The sequence below is a fragment of the Silurus aristotelis genome, assembly GCF_946808225.1.
Source record: "Silurus aristotelis genome assembly, chromosome: 2".
Lineage (NCBI taxonomy): Eukaryota > Metazoa > Chordata > Actinopteri > Siluriformes > Siluridae > Silurus > Silurus aristotelis.
Window position 1 is genome coordinate 27,007,855 of NC_139575.1, and position 19,656 is coordinate 27,027,510.

General features: G+C 39.2%; 1 protein-coding gene across 1 annotated transcript in view; it reads right to left on the bottom strand.

Annotated features, from left to right (window-relative positions):
• The window catches only part of shq1 (SHQ1, H/ACA ribonucleoprotein assembly factor), a 69,674-nt gene that overhangs the window by 28,318 nt on the left and 21,700 nt on the right, over window positions 1–19,656 (bottom strand). The window contains exons 8-9 of the mRNA XM_083533168.1: window positions 5,448–5,605; window positions 2,174–2,227 (exon numbers count right to left, since the gene is read on the bottom strand). Coding sequence (XP_083389294.1) covers window positions 2,174–2,227; window positions 5,448–5,605 — 212 coding nt within the window. The remainder of the gene's footprint in view (window positions 1–2,173; window positions 2,228–5,447; window positions 5,606–19,656) is intronic.

The window sequence follows — 19,656 nt, forward strand, 5'->3', positions numbered from 1 at the left end:
GATTTTACCGCTATTTGAATTTATACAGTAATCCGCCGCTTTACCGCGGTTCGAATCTTGCGCCCCCGGTTGGTTTATCGCGAAATTGCATTTGCCACGTAACTAATTTGTTTAGCTAATTTTCCCGGTCTCTCGCAGATAGCAATAATATAAATAAAGATAAGATAAGATAAACTTATAGGGAATTTTTTTTTATGGAGTTGTATGTTGAAATAATGAAATGTATTAATAAAAATATAATTATTAATAATAAAATGAAGTAAAATGTTAATACAGTACTGTATACGTAAAATATCGCGGGCGGTTTTGGAACGTAAACACTGTGATAAACGAGGGATTACTGTATTAAAAAAAGCCTACGCCAGTGCTGGCTCATTTGATTAGGGCTTTGGGCTACTTTGGGCTCACAATTGTGAGTTCCAATCATCACCATGAGTTGCTTGGCACGAGTATCAAGTCTCTAACGGATTCTACATTATTAGTGCTGCAGGTTCCAGGAAACTGCCTTACACTGTATCGCTACAACTTTGTATAAACCTGACCATCTCCCCTGCCCTCGCTAATGCCTCTATGACTGAATGAGCATTAATCCTTACAGCCATGCCCTGAAATTTAGTGGAAAGCCTTCCAAGAGGATTGGACAGGTATGAATGTGATGGCTAGGTGTAAATTTTCTAAAAATGTATGAAGCAGTTTTTGGTTATAGAACAAACAATTAAGATTTTCTGATTTTTATTGAGGACACCTTTTCTCTGGAGGCATGAAGCCTTAAGAGTACTTGCAGACCATGAAAATGCCAGCGAGCAACTGAGTGTCCTTCTGCAATCGGGCAGGAGGTGCTGAAGCATTCAGAAGGATCAAAAAGTATTTGATCTACAGAGGCTTCAGTTTTCACACACTGCAAACTCTCAGGAAAAAAAATATTTTCACCGGGCACTTAGACATCTTTCACGGCAAATATATATATATATATATATATATATATATATATATATATATATATATATATATATATATATATATATATATATATATATATATATATATTTGAATATCTTCAGATCCTCCGACCACCTGCTAGTGAAAATATTCAGTCAGCCATATCAAGAGACCTTTGGGGGATGGATTGGATAGTCTGGGAATATCAGAAAGGAGGTTTTTCACATAAAGTCTCATAAGAGAATGACAGGAAAAACATTTAAACATCCAGCAAGTGTCAGTTCTTCTAGATGGAAATGCCATGTTAATAAGAAAGGTTCAACAAACTGGTTTGAAATGACCAAACCATCAACTACACCAAGCATTAAACATGCTTTACAACCACGGTGCGCCAAAAAGCATCCCAGACCAAACAGTAGAAACCAATGCATTTCCTACTTAGGCCTTCAGTGGTGTCATACTTGAATCAACCCACCTTTGAATACCATCATGATGCCATGGCTATAGAAACCATCAATATTATATAGAAACGCAGTATAACAGAACTAACAGATAACAGACAGGAATCTGACTCAGTGAAAATTAATGCCATTACTAAAGCAATGAACACAATCAAACAAGTCTCCTTTCAGTTCAGCCACAGCTGCACCACATACATCGTCTATAGCAGAAACAATCAATCAATATTAACCTCAAAAAATCGAACAATATAGTCCACCCTGGGTTTCAGTGCGTTTTTTGTAGTGTGTGTAGTGTTTGTGCAAATTCTACAGGAACGAAAACGCAAAAGTATACACGGTTGTAGACAGACCTTTCCTCATAATTCCCAGCCCTATCTATTTTTCCCAGTCCCGTCAATAACTAGGCTTGTAAGTATATCCGCGACCAAATCAATCATTTCTTCTCCTTCGTCAGTCATCGTGTAGCTAGAAATATTGTACATCTATCAAATCTCTACATATTTTTGCATGCGCATTTTGCTACAGATGCAGTTTGCTAGCTCTGACTAGTGCACTCTGACCATCCAATCGAAGGATATAAAAAGGCTGACTTCATCGTACGCCTGCTAGATGGCCCCTGTGTCGCCAACTCGAATTCTGATTGGTTAAATTCAGCAGTTTCTTTGTCTTTTATTTAAAGTTACAGGCACCGCACTGTTACTTCTAAAGAGCTCAAGACAGATTTATTTGACCTTGGCAACACTTGATGGCTAAAATACTATAGCATACCGTACCTCCAGCCAGCTTAATGTCCCACTGATTTTTCTGATAGTCCATGCTGACTCCACCTGCAAAACACAACATACTGTATTACACATGAGGCACAATCAATGGAACGCGCACATGCTCTCAAACTGTCCACATCAAACATCTAATTTAAGTTCCAGATTTCTTTTCATAATGAGAGCAACACATTTGTACACCAAAGCAATAAACAAAGGGAACACTATAAGGAAATCGGAATAGTTTTCCTGCCTTTCGCAAGCGGAAACTTCAGTGCAGATGTTAACGCGTACTGTGGGTCGTACTTTCGGGATACGTTCCAGCAGATCTGTTTACAGGAGCTGCGCTCTGGGTCTTCGCCGGAATTATAGCTTTGGCGTTCCCCGATGCTTTTAAACGTGTGATTTAAAACTCATATCCGTGGAGAAATGACTATTTTCATACACTAACATATCTATTTTTATTGCTGGTATGTGACATCTGTTCAATGGCTCTTTATATCAAAATTGCTGCGTGGAACGAATTTTAAGATAATAAAAAAAAAAAAAAAAAAAAAAAAAAAAAACAAGGACTAAACTGACCAAGTCTGACAGCTTCGGACTTGTTTATATCATTTAACATTCAACATGTAACAAGTGTATTAAGGTACATTTTTTAATGTACATTTAATGTCAAATATGCATGTCGACAAACAGAACAGAGTATAAACACTACTCAATATAGCAAGGTTTCAGCCTCACACATCTGTGACAATAGATTAGAGAACCGTGTATAACCTCGGCTGGTGCCCAGGATGACTTAACAAAACCACTGATTAAATACTAAGGCTTTCAATGCAGATATCATATTCGAGATCCAGAAATATTCTCACTTTGTTCAAAGAGAAATGTTACTTTGGTCAAATATGTGATTTGAGTATACTGTAAACAGTGTTGTGCTCGTTACTAAGAAATAGTAACTAGTTACAGTTACTCGTTACTTCATTCAAAAAGTAACTCAATTACTTTGTTGATTATTTACACCAAAAAGTAATGCGTTACTGTTAAAAGTAACTTTTTAGTTTAAAGAACGTTCTTTACTGTTCCCATTAATGCCATTTTATGCGTTATGGTCTCTACAAACACAAAACTGACTTAAACACAAAGTCATTTTTAAACACTATTTTATTGAAGTCAGACCAACACAAACTGAATATATCACAAGGATTTCTGAAATAAATAACAAAACAAGCTGAATAATATATTCACAATCAAAAACTAAAGTTGCTTCTGCATAATAAAAGCTGTTGTGTTGAGCTCTTAAAAATGTTCCTTTCACAGCTTAAGTATGAAAACCATCAACAATGTAGAACACTGGGTTAGCTTCTAGCTACTAGTTTCTAGCTTCATCGAGGCATGGAGTTTCTGAAGGAGCTTCGACAGATTGGAGATGCTGCTATCGCAGTAGATACCAGCTTCGAACCAGAAAGACACAGCTTACATTTGACTAAAAAGTTTTTGTCTTTATACTCAACTAAAGTGAAATAATGAGCATATTTCCACTTTGAGAAACTCGTCTTGCTCTCGCCTCGACATTACTGCCGCACAGACCTGAATAAACGGAGACACGCCCAAAGTGCGTCTCCTTCGTGTATACAGAGGGTAATCCACTAATCCTACAATGCGTCGCTGCTGTAAACAGGTTAGACTGTAGTCTACACTTCAGCCGAAATTAATTTATTTAAAAAAGTAACGGACATCGCACCATATGGTAACGGAGTTACTTTATTCAAAAAAACACGTTACAGTATTAGTTACTGTCAAAAGTAACTGCGTTACAGTAACACATTATTGCCCAACACTGATTGTGAATATCGTTTAGTGAACAGTTGATAACCTCCGTAATGATTCAACTACAATGAATGGACATTTGATGGCACACATATGAGTTCCCTTCTAAATCTGGTTTCTCTCAAGGTTTCTTCCTCAGACAATCTCAATGAGCTGCTACTGACTTGCTCAGTGAGGAAAAAAAATAGGGACTAATTTATAATGCTAAAATTTATATTCACAATCTACCTAATTCTATAAAGCTGCTTTTGGGCCAATGTGCATTGTTAAAAGTGCTTTCAATTTTAAATTGATAGCAATTGCACATTTTAGCTTGCTTACTGTCATAATATCAAATAACAGAGAAATATGAAAGCGTTGCACAATAATAGAGAAAACAACCTTTGGAAGGTGAATTCTACTGACCTAATCAATGCTAAGATGCCTCTAAAAGCTAAGGACCTGTATTATATTCGAAGGTTTTCATTTGGACACCCCGTTGTCTCCCGAAATGTGTTTTGGCTGCTTACAGAGATTTGATTCATCAAATGCGGTGCAACTGTGTCTCTCCTACTGCAGTAAAGTTTTTCATATGCAGATATTTGGTCATTTCCATTCAGCACACCATGAACGGCACGGCAAACTGTTTTTCACACCACTGTACGTGGTTTGAATATGACATCTCTTTCTGCTCATTCAGCCACTTCAATCGATGTTGAAACATTAAGGACTTCTACAACAAAATTGCAGCAAAGTTAAAATAAAATACATTTTTGAATATCAGCACCCGCCTGATTCCTCTAGACTATAATGATACGATATCATCAGGTTAACCCCAAAACTAGCTCTAAAGAAAAAAATTATACAAAATAAACACCTTCTGGGTATAATTAACCTTTTTTTTTTTTTTCTTCTTTTCATACGGGATTTTTGACTATCAACATTTGCTAACATGCCATTTAATAGAAATATAGATCATTTTAATGTGATCCATGTAAGGTTAGAGAAAAGGTTGAATACTGAGCCATTAAATCATATATAAATTGTCTGTTTATCCTATTCTGCTAGGATATTTTCCACAGGTTTGACACTATTGCTTCAAAACATAAAATCCCACAAAAAAAAATATGACAGCTCAGAATTTGGACACTTTATGCTTTCCTGATCTCTTTTGTGTTGTGCTTATGCTGTCAAAATGGCTGTAATCACATCTCTGGTCTTTTATTAGGCTTGACACAGTAATCTCTGTTGTTTTATCTCTAGCGAACGCACACACACACACACATGCACAGTGTTTGTCTGATTTAGCTTCTGTACTATAAACTCTCTATAAGGGTTGCGTTTTTGTTGTTAGAACAAATGTAAATTAACGTCGTGGTGAAGATATACGCCATACAACTACAACTCAAGATCTTCACCCCTTGTGCGACATTCCACCATATCAGCAGCTGGTGGTACAATGCGATTCCGGACTCACGTTGTGTTCTCCTTCTGTAGTGCGCACATCGTAGATGTAGGCCAGGATGATGTCCACTAGACCGAGCCAGACATGGTACCGGCTCGCCTTGTCCAGCGCAAAGGAACGATTTGTGAACTTTCTCATCTGTTCTTTTTCTTCGTCGGTGAAACTCACAACTGCGGAGAAAAAGGTGGAAATCAGACCAAATCAATGCATTTACATTGCAAGAACGCCACATGCACCTCAGCAACTTACAGGGCATTTTGGGACATAATGGTGTAAAAGTTGAGTCTGCTTGCAAACGAGCACAACCAGAAATCCTAGACAAACAAGTTAAACACTGAAGCTCAAAATCATTCAACGGCGATGCAAATGACTATTTTTCTTGTGGCCCTGAAGTCAAATTGACCCACTGAATATTATTAATGAAAGAAAAATTCTAGTACCCGAACTAATTTAGTAGGAACACACCAACATCTGGACATCCATGTAATTGTATAGTCATTTTACCCACAGGCTCAACCAAATTGGACAAAACTGAAGAGAGAGAGAGAGAGAGAGAGAGAGAGAGAGAGCGAGAGAGAGAGAGAGAGAGAGAGTGAATAAGAAATCCCATAATAGCCTCAGATTCCTCAGAATCTTCTGAGATTCTGCTTTTCTAATCATCACGGTTGTAAAGAGTGCTTATTTGAGTTGCTATATGCTCAATGCCAGTTGAAGACATCCAGTGTGGCCATTCTCCTTTAACAAGGTGTTTCCAACCAAAGAACTATGGTGAGCCAATGTTTTTGGTTTTTCGCACCGTTCTGTGTATACAGTAATCCCCTGTTTATCGCGGACGCCACCCAATAAAATGCTATTTTATGTATACAGTACTGTACTGTATTAACATTTTACTTCATTTTATAAAGAATAACCATATTTTTATTCATAAATTTCATTATTTCAATATAAAACTCCATAAAAACAACTCCCTATAAGTTTTTTTTGTCTATCGTATTATGTGAGAAAGCCCGGGAAAATCAGCGAAACAAATGAGTTATGTGGCAAACGCAATTACGCGATAAAGAGGGGGATTACTCTACTCTAAATATGATGTGTTGTATGAATACCAGGAGGTCGGCTGTTTCTTAATACAGCTGTTCTGTGTGTTCATTAACTTAAGCTCTGGAGTCTGGACCATTGTGCTGCTGCTACACGATCGGCTGATTAAATAACAGCATGAAATGTTCAGGCATACAGGTGTTCCTTCCTCAGAACAATTCGTTTTTTACCTGAAACTCACTGGCCGTCATTAAAACCTTTAGTTTAGTTGAATACAAAAACAGCACGATTTATTCCACAAATCATTTTATACAACACAAATCACAAAATATAAAAACAGACTAAATGTAAACAGAGGTCTAGCAGAGGTCAGTTTCTAAAAAGGTTACAGATTCGTCACTGGAATTAAATGCAAGGGAGTTAGAATGCTAGAATGTTCAGAATTGATGTCATTTCATCATATGTGTGATGACGTAACCCTTTGGAAAAATGGCAAAGACACCCAATGGAAGCACAAATTCGGGTATGCAGAAGGGTTGAACTGTACTCGGTGTACAAAAAATACTTGTATATTTATACTTGGTTTTTGCATGCAGGAGGCAAGTATCATTGGAAACAAATAAAACCATGAAACCTTACAAAAAAAATACACAAGAATACAAAAAATACATAAATCTTGAAAAACAGTGCATTGTTTAAAAGCTTTACTCAGGTAATATTACAACTGAAGCAATTATCACACTACACCTTCTTGCTCCTCTGGCACAAGTTTTGTATACCGCCCATGGTCCAAAGTGCAAGTTTGGTGAACTCTAGTATGACTTGTAGCCCTGAATTTGACCCATTGATTATTTTTAAGGATAGAAAGAAAGAAATACACTAACTGGCCAAATGATTAGAAACACAAACCCTTGCACATCCATGGAATTGTCTATGCAGCCAATCATTTTATGCACAAGCTCTACTAAACTGGGCCGACAGATTAAAGAGATGGATGGATGGAGGGAGGGGGAGAGAGAGAGAGAGAGAGAGAGAGAGTGAAAGAGAGAAAGCACTTGGTCCTTTTTAGTAAGTTTCAGTGAGATTGCACTCATAATGGCCTCAAATTCCTGGTATTGTCTGACAGGTCTGAAACTCGATGGGGTCGTCTGCTCTTGTGTGTTCTGCGATGCTTTTCTACTCAACACAGTTGTAAAGAGTAATTATTCGAGTTACTATAATCTTCCTGTCAGTTCAAGCAAGCCACTCTGGCCAGTTTCCTTTTCGCATACCCCTGTGTACCAAAGTTTAGTGAACTCTGGCTTTTTGCGAGCTCATATAACCTGAAAACAAGTGTTTGATGTCGATATCGTGATTGATGTCACAGTGTGACAAGATGAGGAAACACTGAATATAGAGGTGTCACAGTGTTATATAACAGCTCTAAAATATTCGAAAATCAATGTTTTTGGTTTTACGCAACATTCTGTGTATACAGTAATCCCCCGTTTATTGCGGACGCCACCCCAAAAATGCTATTTTATGTATACAGTACTGTACTATAACTTTACTCTTACGTGATTAAATGTACAGAAAAACAACCCTTGTTAAAAACTCTCTTTCAAGTACATATTAAAAATGTATAATGCCATGTTTTTTTTTTTTTTTTATCTTCTATTCGCAACACCGGTGTGTACATTTTTCTTCTTTACAGACATCCAATCAAACTCCCATCAATGTCAGATGAAACTGCACCCAACGGTGCTAATTGGTCTTTGAGCAAAGGCCAGAACACACCACTTGAGGCCTAGTCCTTTATTACAACCGCTGCAAACAAGGGACAGTTAGTTGAGTAGAGTATCATGTAGAGTATGATCAGCATCAGTGTTCATGTTCTCTAGATTTACAAACAATTCATAATAAAAAAAAGTAACCTTTAATTAACTGATTAATTAAAAATCATCATTGGGTGGGCTTTCTAGCTAATTTTGCGTTGCTGTTGTATGTTTAATAACTAGCCAAATTTCAGGTTAAGTAGAATAATAAGCAAACATGAAGAAATAAATGAAGAAATAAAACCAAATGCCCGCACTGTTAATCATTTACTCACTCAAGTAGACTTTTAGCGCTACACTTTGACACCCAATTCTTTCTCCCACTACTTTTCCCAGACAGTGGGCAGCCTTTCTTCATTCGCAATGGATACAGTACTTCACTATCAACATGCCTGCTGATTATACCCACTTCGTCTTGCTTGGTATCTCTCGTGCGCTTGTATTCCCTGCACCTCACGACAAATGACGAGCATGAAATTGCAGGGTGCGAGCGCTTTGTCGTGGTTCCCGACTTCTAACAGACGACTGTTAAAGACGGAAAAAAAGTGCACGCAGTGAAAATGGAATGTCTGTTGACGGCCGCCTGACGTCCCACACTTCACCTAGCTGAAGAGCGCTCATTTACATATCGTGTGGGAGAAACAAGATCCGAGCACAACACAATGCACACGAAATGCTGAAACTAACTATAGTACCAAGATGTAGAAAACCAAACAGATCGAATGAGAGAGAGAGAGAGAGAGAGAGAGAGAGAGAGAGAGAGAGAGAGAGAGAGAGAGAGAGAGAAAAAAGTTTGTTTCATTTGTTATCCTGATCGAATTTTTCGTACAAGGTATACAAAGGTCTTTGGCTAGACACAAAGGCAAAAAGATTTTAAGTGGGTGTTAAGTGGGAAATGTTTATTTTTCCTAATAAATGATGGTGCTGTAATAAACAATAGAACCACTGTTATGAAGCTGTACAACTCTTCAGTAGGACAAAGCTAATATTAAGCTTGTAACATAAATTAATATGTTCGAATCTAATACATGAAAGTGAGCAAGCCTGTTTAATTGATGTTTTATTTTTTCTCCCCAGTTTTGGGCTCGAACCCCCCCCCATCCTTTCTCCATCTGTCCCACAATAAAATAAAGAGTTTGGACGGCGCTGCGACAGGCAGAATTTGATCCCCTTTCTCAAACTCGCTTCGACGCACACATATTGTGCGAGGAAAGATGGATGACTGTTCTGGTGCGAGCGCAAAACAAAACACACGCATACACGAGAGAGAAGTTGGACTCCGTGAGGTGAGTTTATTGCTTAGAGATGGATGACTGCAAATGTTTAATGTGTGCAGCTGAAGTAAGTGCACGGAGAGGGGATTAATGAGTTTGACTGATGGGCAGGGGGGCATAGAGAGAGAGAGAGAGAGAGAGAGAGCAGCTGAAAGTGATCATCTGTCTGGCAGTAGAATAGGAGTACAAGCTTCCCCATTACAGAGCCCTTGGTATACACAACTGATCTGGGATCTGGAGGCTCACACACACACACACACACACACACACACACACACACACACACACACACACACACACACACACACACACACACACACACACACACACACACACACACACACACACACACACTTCAAACGAGGCTGCTGGCTGCAGCTGGGTCTTGGCTTGGCCAGGAGCTGCTGGATTCCTGCAACATGATGACAGGAGCTCTCCCTCATGCTCTCTCACTTTCACTCTCGCAATCCGAGGCTGAGCCTTTGTACGAAAAGAAAATGATAAATGTCTGACTAGGATTCCCGAGACTAAGAGACAGGCTGGTGTAAATATACACTCTACTCCAGACACTTGCTAAAGACTGTGAATACATCATTGTAATCTTTTTTTAATTACCGCATAATTCAGGATATCCTTTAAGAAGACAATACGACACGAAACGAACCGTCATGGTTGACATTATTTGCCTGAGAATGATTCTGCCACATCTGCTTTTGTTAGCCAAATGGAGTCAGGGCACATGAGTTACGGTTGACGTGCGTTTAGAATGTTCTGAACTTCGAGTTGAACTCACACACTTGAAGCATCCTGGAGTATACGGCATACATTGAACTCATGAGCTGCCGCGCTGATCTCGCAAAACTGCAAGATTGCATTTCGAAAGGATACAAAAATAACATGCATCTCGCTACATATGGCAGCAGTGCTTATAATTACAGGTAGTCCTCTACTTACGATGGAGATGCGTTACGACGACCCCATCGTAAGTCGAAGATGGTGCCATGACTGTGACGAGTCTTTCCTGCTTCATGCTGATTTACAAATTGTAATTTTATCTCTAAACTGATGGCTTTTCGCTTCGTGTTTCACTACAAGCAGGAGACATACTTAGGCACTTGGAAGACATGATTTTATCACTAAAATTGCTGTTTGAAACCATTTGACTCCGTGGCCCGCTATTGAGAGTGGAGCATCTCACAGGGTGAGAGATTCGCTCATCCCAGCTGTGCGCGTCCGAGGTATTGTACATCGTACGCTGCCGCCTGTTGCACAATTTTGTCGTATCACACTCTTCATCGTAAAACCGCGAGTCGAACCATCGTAACTCGGGGACCATCTGCATAAACATGCTTATAAGAAACCAAGACTTTAAGTTGAGGTCCTTGCCACAGCTCTTGACAGAGTCAAGGGGATCAACACAGCAAAACTGGCTGTGCAGTCAGGGAGGAAATAGCGACATTGCATACACTCTATCATTCATAATGACACAATCATCTCAGGGCATCTTGGAGCTCAAGCATGCAGAAGTGGGGAGATTGAACCGCAGCCCTTTGATGTTGCCTGATGTAGCAGTTTGAAAAGTTGTGATCTGGATTCTTGACTGGATTCCATAATGGAAGCATCTGATAACCTTTGTCCTCTTTAGTTGTACCATAAGGAAGATAGTGAGTGGGAATTGGCCATGAAAGTAGGTGCTGCATGTACTGGCATGTTAGGGTTGTTTTTTGGTAGAAATCAATGCCATTAAAAGAGAATGCTTCCTCTGCCATGACCTGCTCTGATTATTACCAATTTATGTGCCAAGAAATACAATTAAAGAAAGAATAAATATTTTAGACATAGTCAGTTTCTAACTTAAGTTTATTACAAGCTAATATGCACCTTGGACCGACACACGAACGACTATTAAATGTCGGGTAACTAATTCCTCAGTGCAAAATGCATGTTCTAAAGTCTAGTCGGATACTTGTTAAACTACATGTCCACCACCTCCAGGTTCACTGTTCTGCATTCATGTCACTGGAGAGCAGATACTTGTTATGCAGAGGTAAAAGTTCAGTGAAGCTAATCTCCATGCAAATGAGCGTGACTGACATGTCGCGCTCAGCCAGTCAGATAAGGGCTCCACAAAGAGGGGAAGACTTTCAATTCTCTATAACCAAATTCACAGAAATGCCCAGTGGAGGAGAGAGAAAGCGGCGCGCTGCCAAAAAAATTTGCAAGTGCAAACACGCAACTGCTGTAAACAATGGAGCCAGGCGGCGCACGAACAATACCCTCATCATGCCGACAAAGTCCATCATGATGTCGTTTACACCGATATCTTCATGTCGCCTTCGGCGACCATCGTGCCAGCAGTTTCAGCAAATTAACAAAGCTGCTGATTACTTCCAGGCTCAGTAAATCAGCCAACATTGCCAAGGCAACATCCAGCAGTCGTTGGGGAATTTAATGATATGCACACGTATCGAAGTGGTGCCTCAGTGCGATTCGGATCACTAAAAAAGTTTTATAGAACCACACTCGTTACAGTCACCTGCTCAGCGCTGTGAGTTTCAGTTACTAGTTTTTATGTGCTACAAGAGATACTTAAAGATGAAATGGGGAATAACCCGCAATAGAATGAAACTACACTAACCAAAAATGGATCAAAACCAAACCGTTAATGGGCATCATGGTGGCGTAGTCTGAGACGATGCCACTCCACAACTTAAAAATGGATCCTGAAATTGTGTTACCATTTGTCCAGTTACTGTCTGTTTACCGTTTCTGTTCATCATCTCCTCAGAGTTCTATAGCTACTTTTAACCTACCAAAAACATACTGGTAGGTAGTTTGCACCTAGTTTTTTAAGGGGTTCAGGGATGAGGTTTTTTTTAGATTAAGCTTCAGGATTGTTTCCTGGATTTAGGGTTAGGTTTTGGGATTATTGATGAGGGGGTTGAGTTCTGGGTGCAGATTTGTGTTTAGGGGGTCAGGGATGAATGTTAAACTTAGTATTTTGATGTTTTTAAAGTTTAGGGTGTTCAATTACATACATAAGTTTTGGGTTTCAGGTTTGCAGTTGAGTTTTGCGAAAAGGGTTCAGGTATAGAATGAGTTCCCCCCAAACCCTGAATATTATATTTTCCCTGCATATTGTTTTTTTCTTTGTTATTGTTTGTGTACAACAGTGTGGTCAACCACAAGTGTGTAAACTAGGGGTATTTCCAGCTCACTTCGGTTGACCAACATGCAATATTACTCATACAATGTGCAATATTATTCATTTAGCTTCATTACTTCTCAAAATGTATGCATATTTTAATTAGGAAGTCTAATTTCGTTAAAATACAATGTAAACCATTCGTGACTAAAGCCGACTCTGAGAAACGCACAAGAATACACACAATATGCACCAGAATGTATTTTTATGTGAAAGGATATTCAACGAACATTATAAACAAAATGTTTTCCTACTTCCCACCAAGTGTACATGGGCGTTCCTCCTGCTTGACCACCAACCTGATAAGGATGAAATGTTACTTGAAATGAATGAATGAATGAATGAATCTATGAATGAATGAATTGGGTCATCTGTCAAAAAAATCAACACTGGACTGTGCTCAAATCTTGTGTTGACCTTTGTGCGAGAGCCCACTCATAAATGAGATCGAAATTGTGTAATGCTCACAGAGCTTTTCAAATCATCCTCACATAAGGCAATACTTTACCCATCTTTTAGGAAAAACGTTTCGAAATGAATTTATTGCTACACATCATATTTTCTTCCAACTCCAAGGGAGGTTTCTGTAATTCCAAAATGTAGTCCAAACACCAACCGGGCCAACAATGATTAAAAAAAAAAAAAAACTAAACGCAGCAAAGCTAATTAGCTTTAATTTTATGACTTAATAAGGATGATGCAGTCGGGGGGGAATCTTTTTCGAAAAGCAAACAGCGTTGATGGAGTGTGGAGGCAGGAGATGTATTCTGGCAGTGGCATTTACGATATCTGAATCACAGCCAGCCTGCTTGGAACTGTCAATCCAGGCAATTAAAGGGCAATAAAAGGTGGCTTTACACGAGTACTAGCTTAATGCAGTGTGTGTGAATTTGTGTGTGTGAGTGTGTGTGTGTGTGTGTGTGTGGAAGACTTATTCAGCTACAGAGCAGTACTGATAAATTTCTATTATACATCTATTATATATGTGTCATTACAGATGCTTCTTCCACCTGGCAGAACTGTGATGCAAAATATGTAAGACAAATTTTCACACGTTTTAGAATATCAGGAGGTTGGTATGTGCTGCAGATGAAAGTGTTCCTGTTTGCAGCGCTTGCAGTTTGTTTTGCGTGGGAGTAAAAGTGAATTTAATATAAACCTGATTCGACACTAAAGAGCCCATCAGCTGAATGTGCAGTGCATATGAGAAGGTAGTAGAGCAAAACTAAAATAAATAAATAAATGAATGAATAAAACTTTCTTTTCGGCTTCTCCCGTTAGGGGTCGCCACAGCGGATCCTCCGCACGTTTGATTTGGCACATGTTTTACGCTGGATGCCCTTCCTAACGCAACCCTCCCCAATTTATCCGGGCTTGGGACCGGCACTAAGAGTGGCTGGGGATGGTTCCCTGACCGGGAATCGAACCCGGGTCGCAGCGGTGGGAGCGCTGCATCTTAACCACTAGACCACCAGGGGACCTTAAATAAATGAATGAATGTCAGTGTCATTCAAATAAATGAATGAATGAATGAATAAAATCAACACTGACATTCAGTATCGGTACATTAAACATTTGACAGATAGCCAAAGATCCCGCTTAGAAATATTCTTCAGCATTTAATGTTTTAAGGGATGATTTAGGGTCCTGGCTTTTGATTTAGAGAGTTTGGTTTAGGGCTCTGGGCTTAAATATTAAGATTTAAAGGCTTTCAGTGTATGGTTTTATGAGTTTAAGGATTTGTGTTTAGATTTTAGGGTTTAAGGACTTTAGTTCAGGGTTCAGAGTTTGGTGTTTAAATCTGTGATCTTTGGGTTTAAGGCTTTGAGTTTAGATTTTAGGGTTGAACATTGAGTTTAGGGTTTAGGGCTTTAAGTTTAGAGTTTGAGTTTAGGGGCTTGAGTTTAGGGTTTAAAATTTAGTTTTTAGAGTTTGAGTTTAGGGCTTTGGGTTTAAAGCTTTGGGCTTTGGGTTTTGGGTTACGGCTTTAAATTAAGGGTTTAAGGTTTAGAATTTAAGTTTTACAGATTTGAGTCCACACTCAAAAGAAAAAGAATGGTGAAAGTAAGAAAAAGTGAAGGTCATGTCAAGTCAAATTGAACTTTACTGTCGTTCAGCCAGGCAGCAATTTGCGAAGCAGAACAAAACTGCATTTTTCCAAAGACTCCATGTGCGGATGAACATATGACAGTCAGTATAGGCAAGACAGGTAATATATAGACAGGACAATAGTAAGTTTAGCATATAGACAAGACAATAGTAACACACACACACACACACACACACACACACACACACGGATAACACAATCAGACGTTTCTTGTACAGGTCCTGTATTAGAGGAAGTGAGGTTCTGCTGATTTTCTCAACAGTCCTTACTACTCTCTATAGGGTATCTGGTCCCAGTCAGAGCAGTTTCCATACTATGTTGCTGGTCAGTATACACTCTATTGTGCCTGTGTAGAATATAGTGAAGACAGACGCCAACCATCAGTTTTACAATTGCAGAATTATAAAAGCTGATTCGTGTGTGGGTTTTTTTTTTTTTTTCGTGTTATGACAGCTTATTAAAAGGTTGATATATTTTCCCGGTTTTAATTATGTATAAGTGCAGCAATTAAATGTTCAAAAAACATCTGCATTTGACTTCTGACCTAGCAAACGGTAATAGATAAAAACGCCAACTTAATTACTTAATCTGAGATGAGCGAACCTGCAGCCTGCTAATAAAATGTCAACGCTTATAATTCTGTCATCGTAAATAATCGATTAGTCCTAAGTGTTAGGCGGACCGAAGGAATCTCGCACCAAACAGGCCTTTTCACGAGTGCATTTTAAAAATTCGTTTGGAAAAAGGTTTGCGTGAAAAAGATATTTACCGATTCCAAAAAAATAAGGAATAAAGCGATTTTCTTAAATAAAAATAAAGTGTTTTTCTAAACTGTTACAGGTGCTAAAGAAGACAAGCATGAAGACTCGTCAGTTAGTTAGAGGGCTGGTTGGACACGGCCTGGAGCGCTTTTATAAACAGACAGAAAAACATACAGTAACTCTAGATAAACAATCAGCTGAAATGCTATGGGACTCTGATGCCAAGAGACAGACATTACTATTAGTGTATATATATATATATATACACACACACACATACATGCACACACACACACGCGTGTATGATGACTATGAGACAGTCGAGTGTGAAATGCGTGCGTGTTAAATAGCTGTTCTTTACAGGGCACGTCTTGCAGCGAGCATATCAAAGATCCATGCTGCTGATTGATGTCTGCTTACTGAAGACTGACAGCTGCTCCGGTGGCACAGTAATGCTCCTGCGGATCGGAGACGCGCCTCTCCTTCTCTCTCTCTCTCTCTCTCTCTCTCTCTCTCTCTCTCTCTCTCTCTCTCTCTCTCTCTTTCTTTCGCTCTCACTCAATCTCACTCTCTGCGTCTCTCAATAGCACTATCTATTCCATCTTAATCCTTTCTCCGCCTGGGCTTCCTCTGAGGCACCATACGCTGATGGCTGAGTGTCATTTGTTCGTCAGGGCCGTAGGGCTTTTGCAAAATTAACAGGCTGCTCAAGGCAGACAAAGTGTGCGAGCGTGTGATTGAATTGTCGGGATGTCTCTGCAGCGCTTAATCGCTCTCATCTCTCAATGCGTGCACGCACACACACACACACACACACACACACACACACACACACACAGTCAATGACCCATGCATCACAGCTTTAAATGTGTCAGATAAACCCACTGATTTTAAATGCCAAAGGAGCGAGAGAAAGCAAGAGAGAAGGAGAGAGCAGATTGACAGAGGGCTTGCGAGTAGGCAGTTTGGGGTGGTGTGTATGCTTCACTGACTAAAATACCCAAATGAATCATGCTGCCTGACAGTTGCAAAATGAGTCCGCAATTCAACACCACAGCACCAACAGGCAAATGTTATTCTATGAGTCACCATGGGGTTAAGTAATTCAAACTGACCACATGATCCAAACAGCTACGATCTTAATGCTCCAGCCAATAAATTACACTGCCATTAGTGATTTAGTTACAAATCCCCCAAATCCCACAATCTATTATGGGTTTGCTGGCAAAGTGATGCCACCTGCTGGTCCAGTCTGACAACTGATGGCTGAATAAAGAGTCAGCAAACTGTCTGCCTTTTCAATTCAAAAGTGACCCCAAGAAAGTGGAGAAAGTTTAGAATTCCACACGAGAGAGTTGAGGGAGAAAAAAAAAGCACTAAACAAATCAAATCATTTGACAAAAATCGTTATCTTAGCACCGGAAAATATCTTGAACAGAGTCAAACTTATCTAGAATTTTATATTATAAGATTACAATAAACCAATGAATCACTTATTAGAATTGGAAACATAATGACAATATTCGACGTATTTCCGCTTTATATTTCGACTTGATGCCCCACTCAACACACACAGCGCAAAAGTACATAAACTGTACGACAACATTTTTCAAGTACAATGGTAACGTTTTACTTAAACTTGTGCTGCCTCTTAAAATATCTTCTGCGCCTGCATTTTTTTCTTAATAGACTAAAAATGATTGAATATGAACAAAACTGCAATTTGGTAGCTCATAGATTAACGCTATAGGATACAGATCAGAAGGTTTTGCGGGCCCTTCAGCCCTTAACCCTGTATCATGGCTGACACTGTGCCCAGCTTCCTACATTGTTAAAAGCCCCTTTCATAAAAGCCCCTTTCACCTTTAATACAAAGTCTCACAGCCTGGTGCATCCATAGACCAAATCATCCCTTCATCAAAACAAGCAAATGACCTAAAATTACTGCTTGTGCTGAAGTTATTGAATCAAATAAATGCTTTAATTAAATATAAAACTGCTTCGATACTAAATAACCACCAAGAAACAAGACTAAGCTCATATTGCTGTTTAAAGATATTTGTGAAAAGTCATACCCCTTGATACGTCGCTCTTCCTGCATCGATCACTTCACAGATGAACGAGATCATGTGTTTCGCATTGACTTTTGTACTATTCACTTTAAGACATCAAAACACTATTGATCTTTGTAGATCGATGGTTTGTATATTAATAGGGGCAATTCTGGGAATTTTACACCTCAGCCACAGTTTAAAAAATAAAAAATTTAATATCACCTTTGAAGGAAGTGAAACGGTGACATCGGATAGGATGAACATCAAGGGATTGTTTTAAACTAGCGTGAAATTGAGCAAACCGTGTTTCATTGGCTTGGAAAGGAGGGATCAGGCAGTGAGCAAGACTGTACAGTGCAACACCTAGTCTTTTATTGTTTTTAAGAGACAGTCCTGGGGTCTGTCTCTTCAGGTACCTGGGGTCAACAGTGCAAAGTAATGAAGAGTGTGTTAGAGAAGTAAAGAAAAGAGTGCAGGCAGGGTGGAGTGGGTGGAGAAGAGTGACAGGAGTGATTTGTGATAGTAGGGTATCTGCAAGAGTCAAAGGGAAAGTTTCTAGGACTGTGGTGAGACCTGCAATGTTGTATGGATTAGAGACAGTGGCATTGAGTAAAAGACAGGAGGTGGAGCTGGAGGTAGCAGAGCTGAAGATGTTGAGGTTTTCGTTGGGAGTGACGACGATGAACAGGATTGGAAATGAGTTTATTAGAGGGACAGTGCATGTAGGACGTTTTTGGAGACAAGTTGAGGGAGGCGAGATTAAGATGGTTTGGACATGTGCAGAGGAGGGACATGGGGTGTATTGGTAGGAGAATGATGAGGATAGATCCACCAGGAAAGAGGAAAAAAAGGAAGACTAAGGAGGAGGTTTATGGATGTGGTGAGGGAAGACATGCAGGTAGTTGGTTCGAAAGAGGCAGCTGTAGAAAACAGGGGGGGGGTGTGGAGACGAATGATCCACTGTGGCGACCCCTAATGGGAGAAGCCGAAAGAAGAAGAAGAACAACAAGAGACCGACGCATGCATGTTCACTTTTGTTTATACACACACACAAAAAAGGCAGGTAATTTATTGCACATGAAGATTTACTGTGGACAAACTTTATTTTCATTGAAAAAAATAGCATGAATAACAGCTTTACAAACGTATCTTGAAACGTTCAGCTGAAATGTTGTGCCTCTTGTAAAACTAGCCAATGCTAGTTTTTGCTAGTCGTTGCTAGTTTGATATATCTATCTGTCCAGTTCATCCCAGAGCAGATCAAAGGGATTCAGCTCCAGTGACAGAGCAGGCGAGCACTCCATCTGAAAGTTTGCCCCAAAATCTTTAAGCTTTCACCTCCATGTAAAACCATAAAACAACCCAAAAAAAAAAAAAGAGACTCATCTGTCCACAGATCTTTCTTCCAGGCGTTCACTGTCAGATTCTTATGCGTTTTTGCCTTTTACAGTGTTTGTTGCAGATAAACAGAAGGAACATTCATGTGTCTCAAAAACAATTAAAGACTATGTGTTTTTTAAACTTTGACAAGCACTGTAAATCTGGTGGTGTACTGCGGTCTATTTGACATTAAAACACAAAAAAACGCACGAAGAGCAGCATAAATTCATAATGGTTTGGCTCAGTCTCTGTAACTGACCGAGATTTATGGCAACCGGGAGGCTTGCAAAAAATCTCATTTTGTATCCTTGTTGTTTTTCCAGTTAAACAATACAGAAAAAAAAAAACATCCTGTCAAGGATTTCCATACAGTTTATATGCACCTTGCAAAAGGTGCAAAATGCAAAAAAATAACTAATTAAAAACAATTGAGCGGTAAAAAAAAAAAAAAAGAATAAAATTTTTTTTTATAAGTACCACCATGAATAAGCCACTTCAAATAACCGGTAATGATATGAATCATTTCAAAACCGGACATACGCATGATTCCTAATGCTGTGCGTCATTGATGATCGATAAACGTTT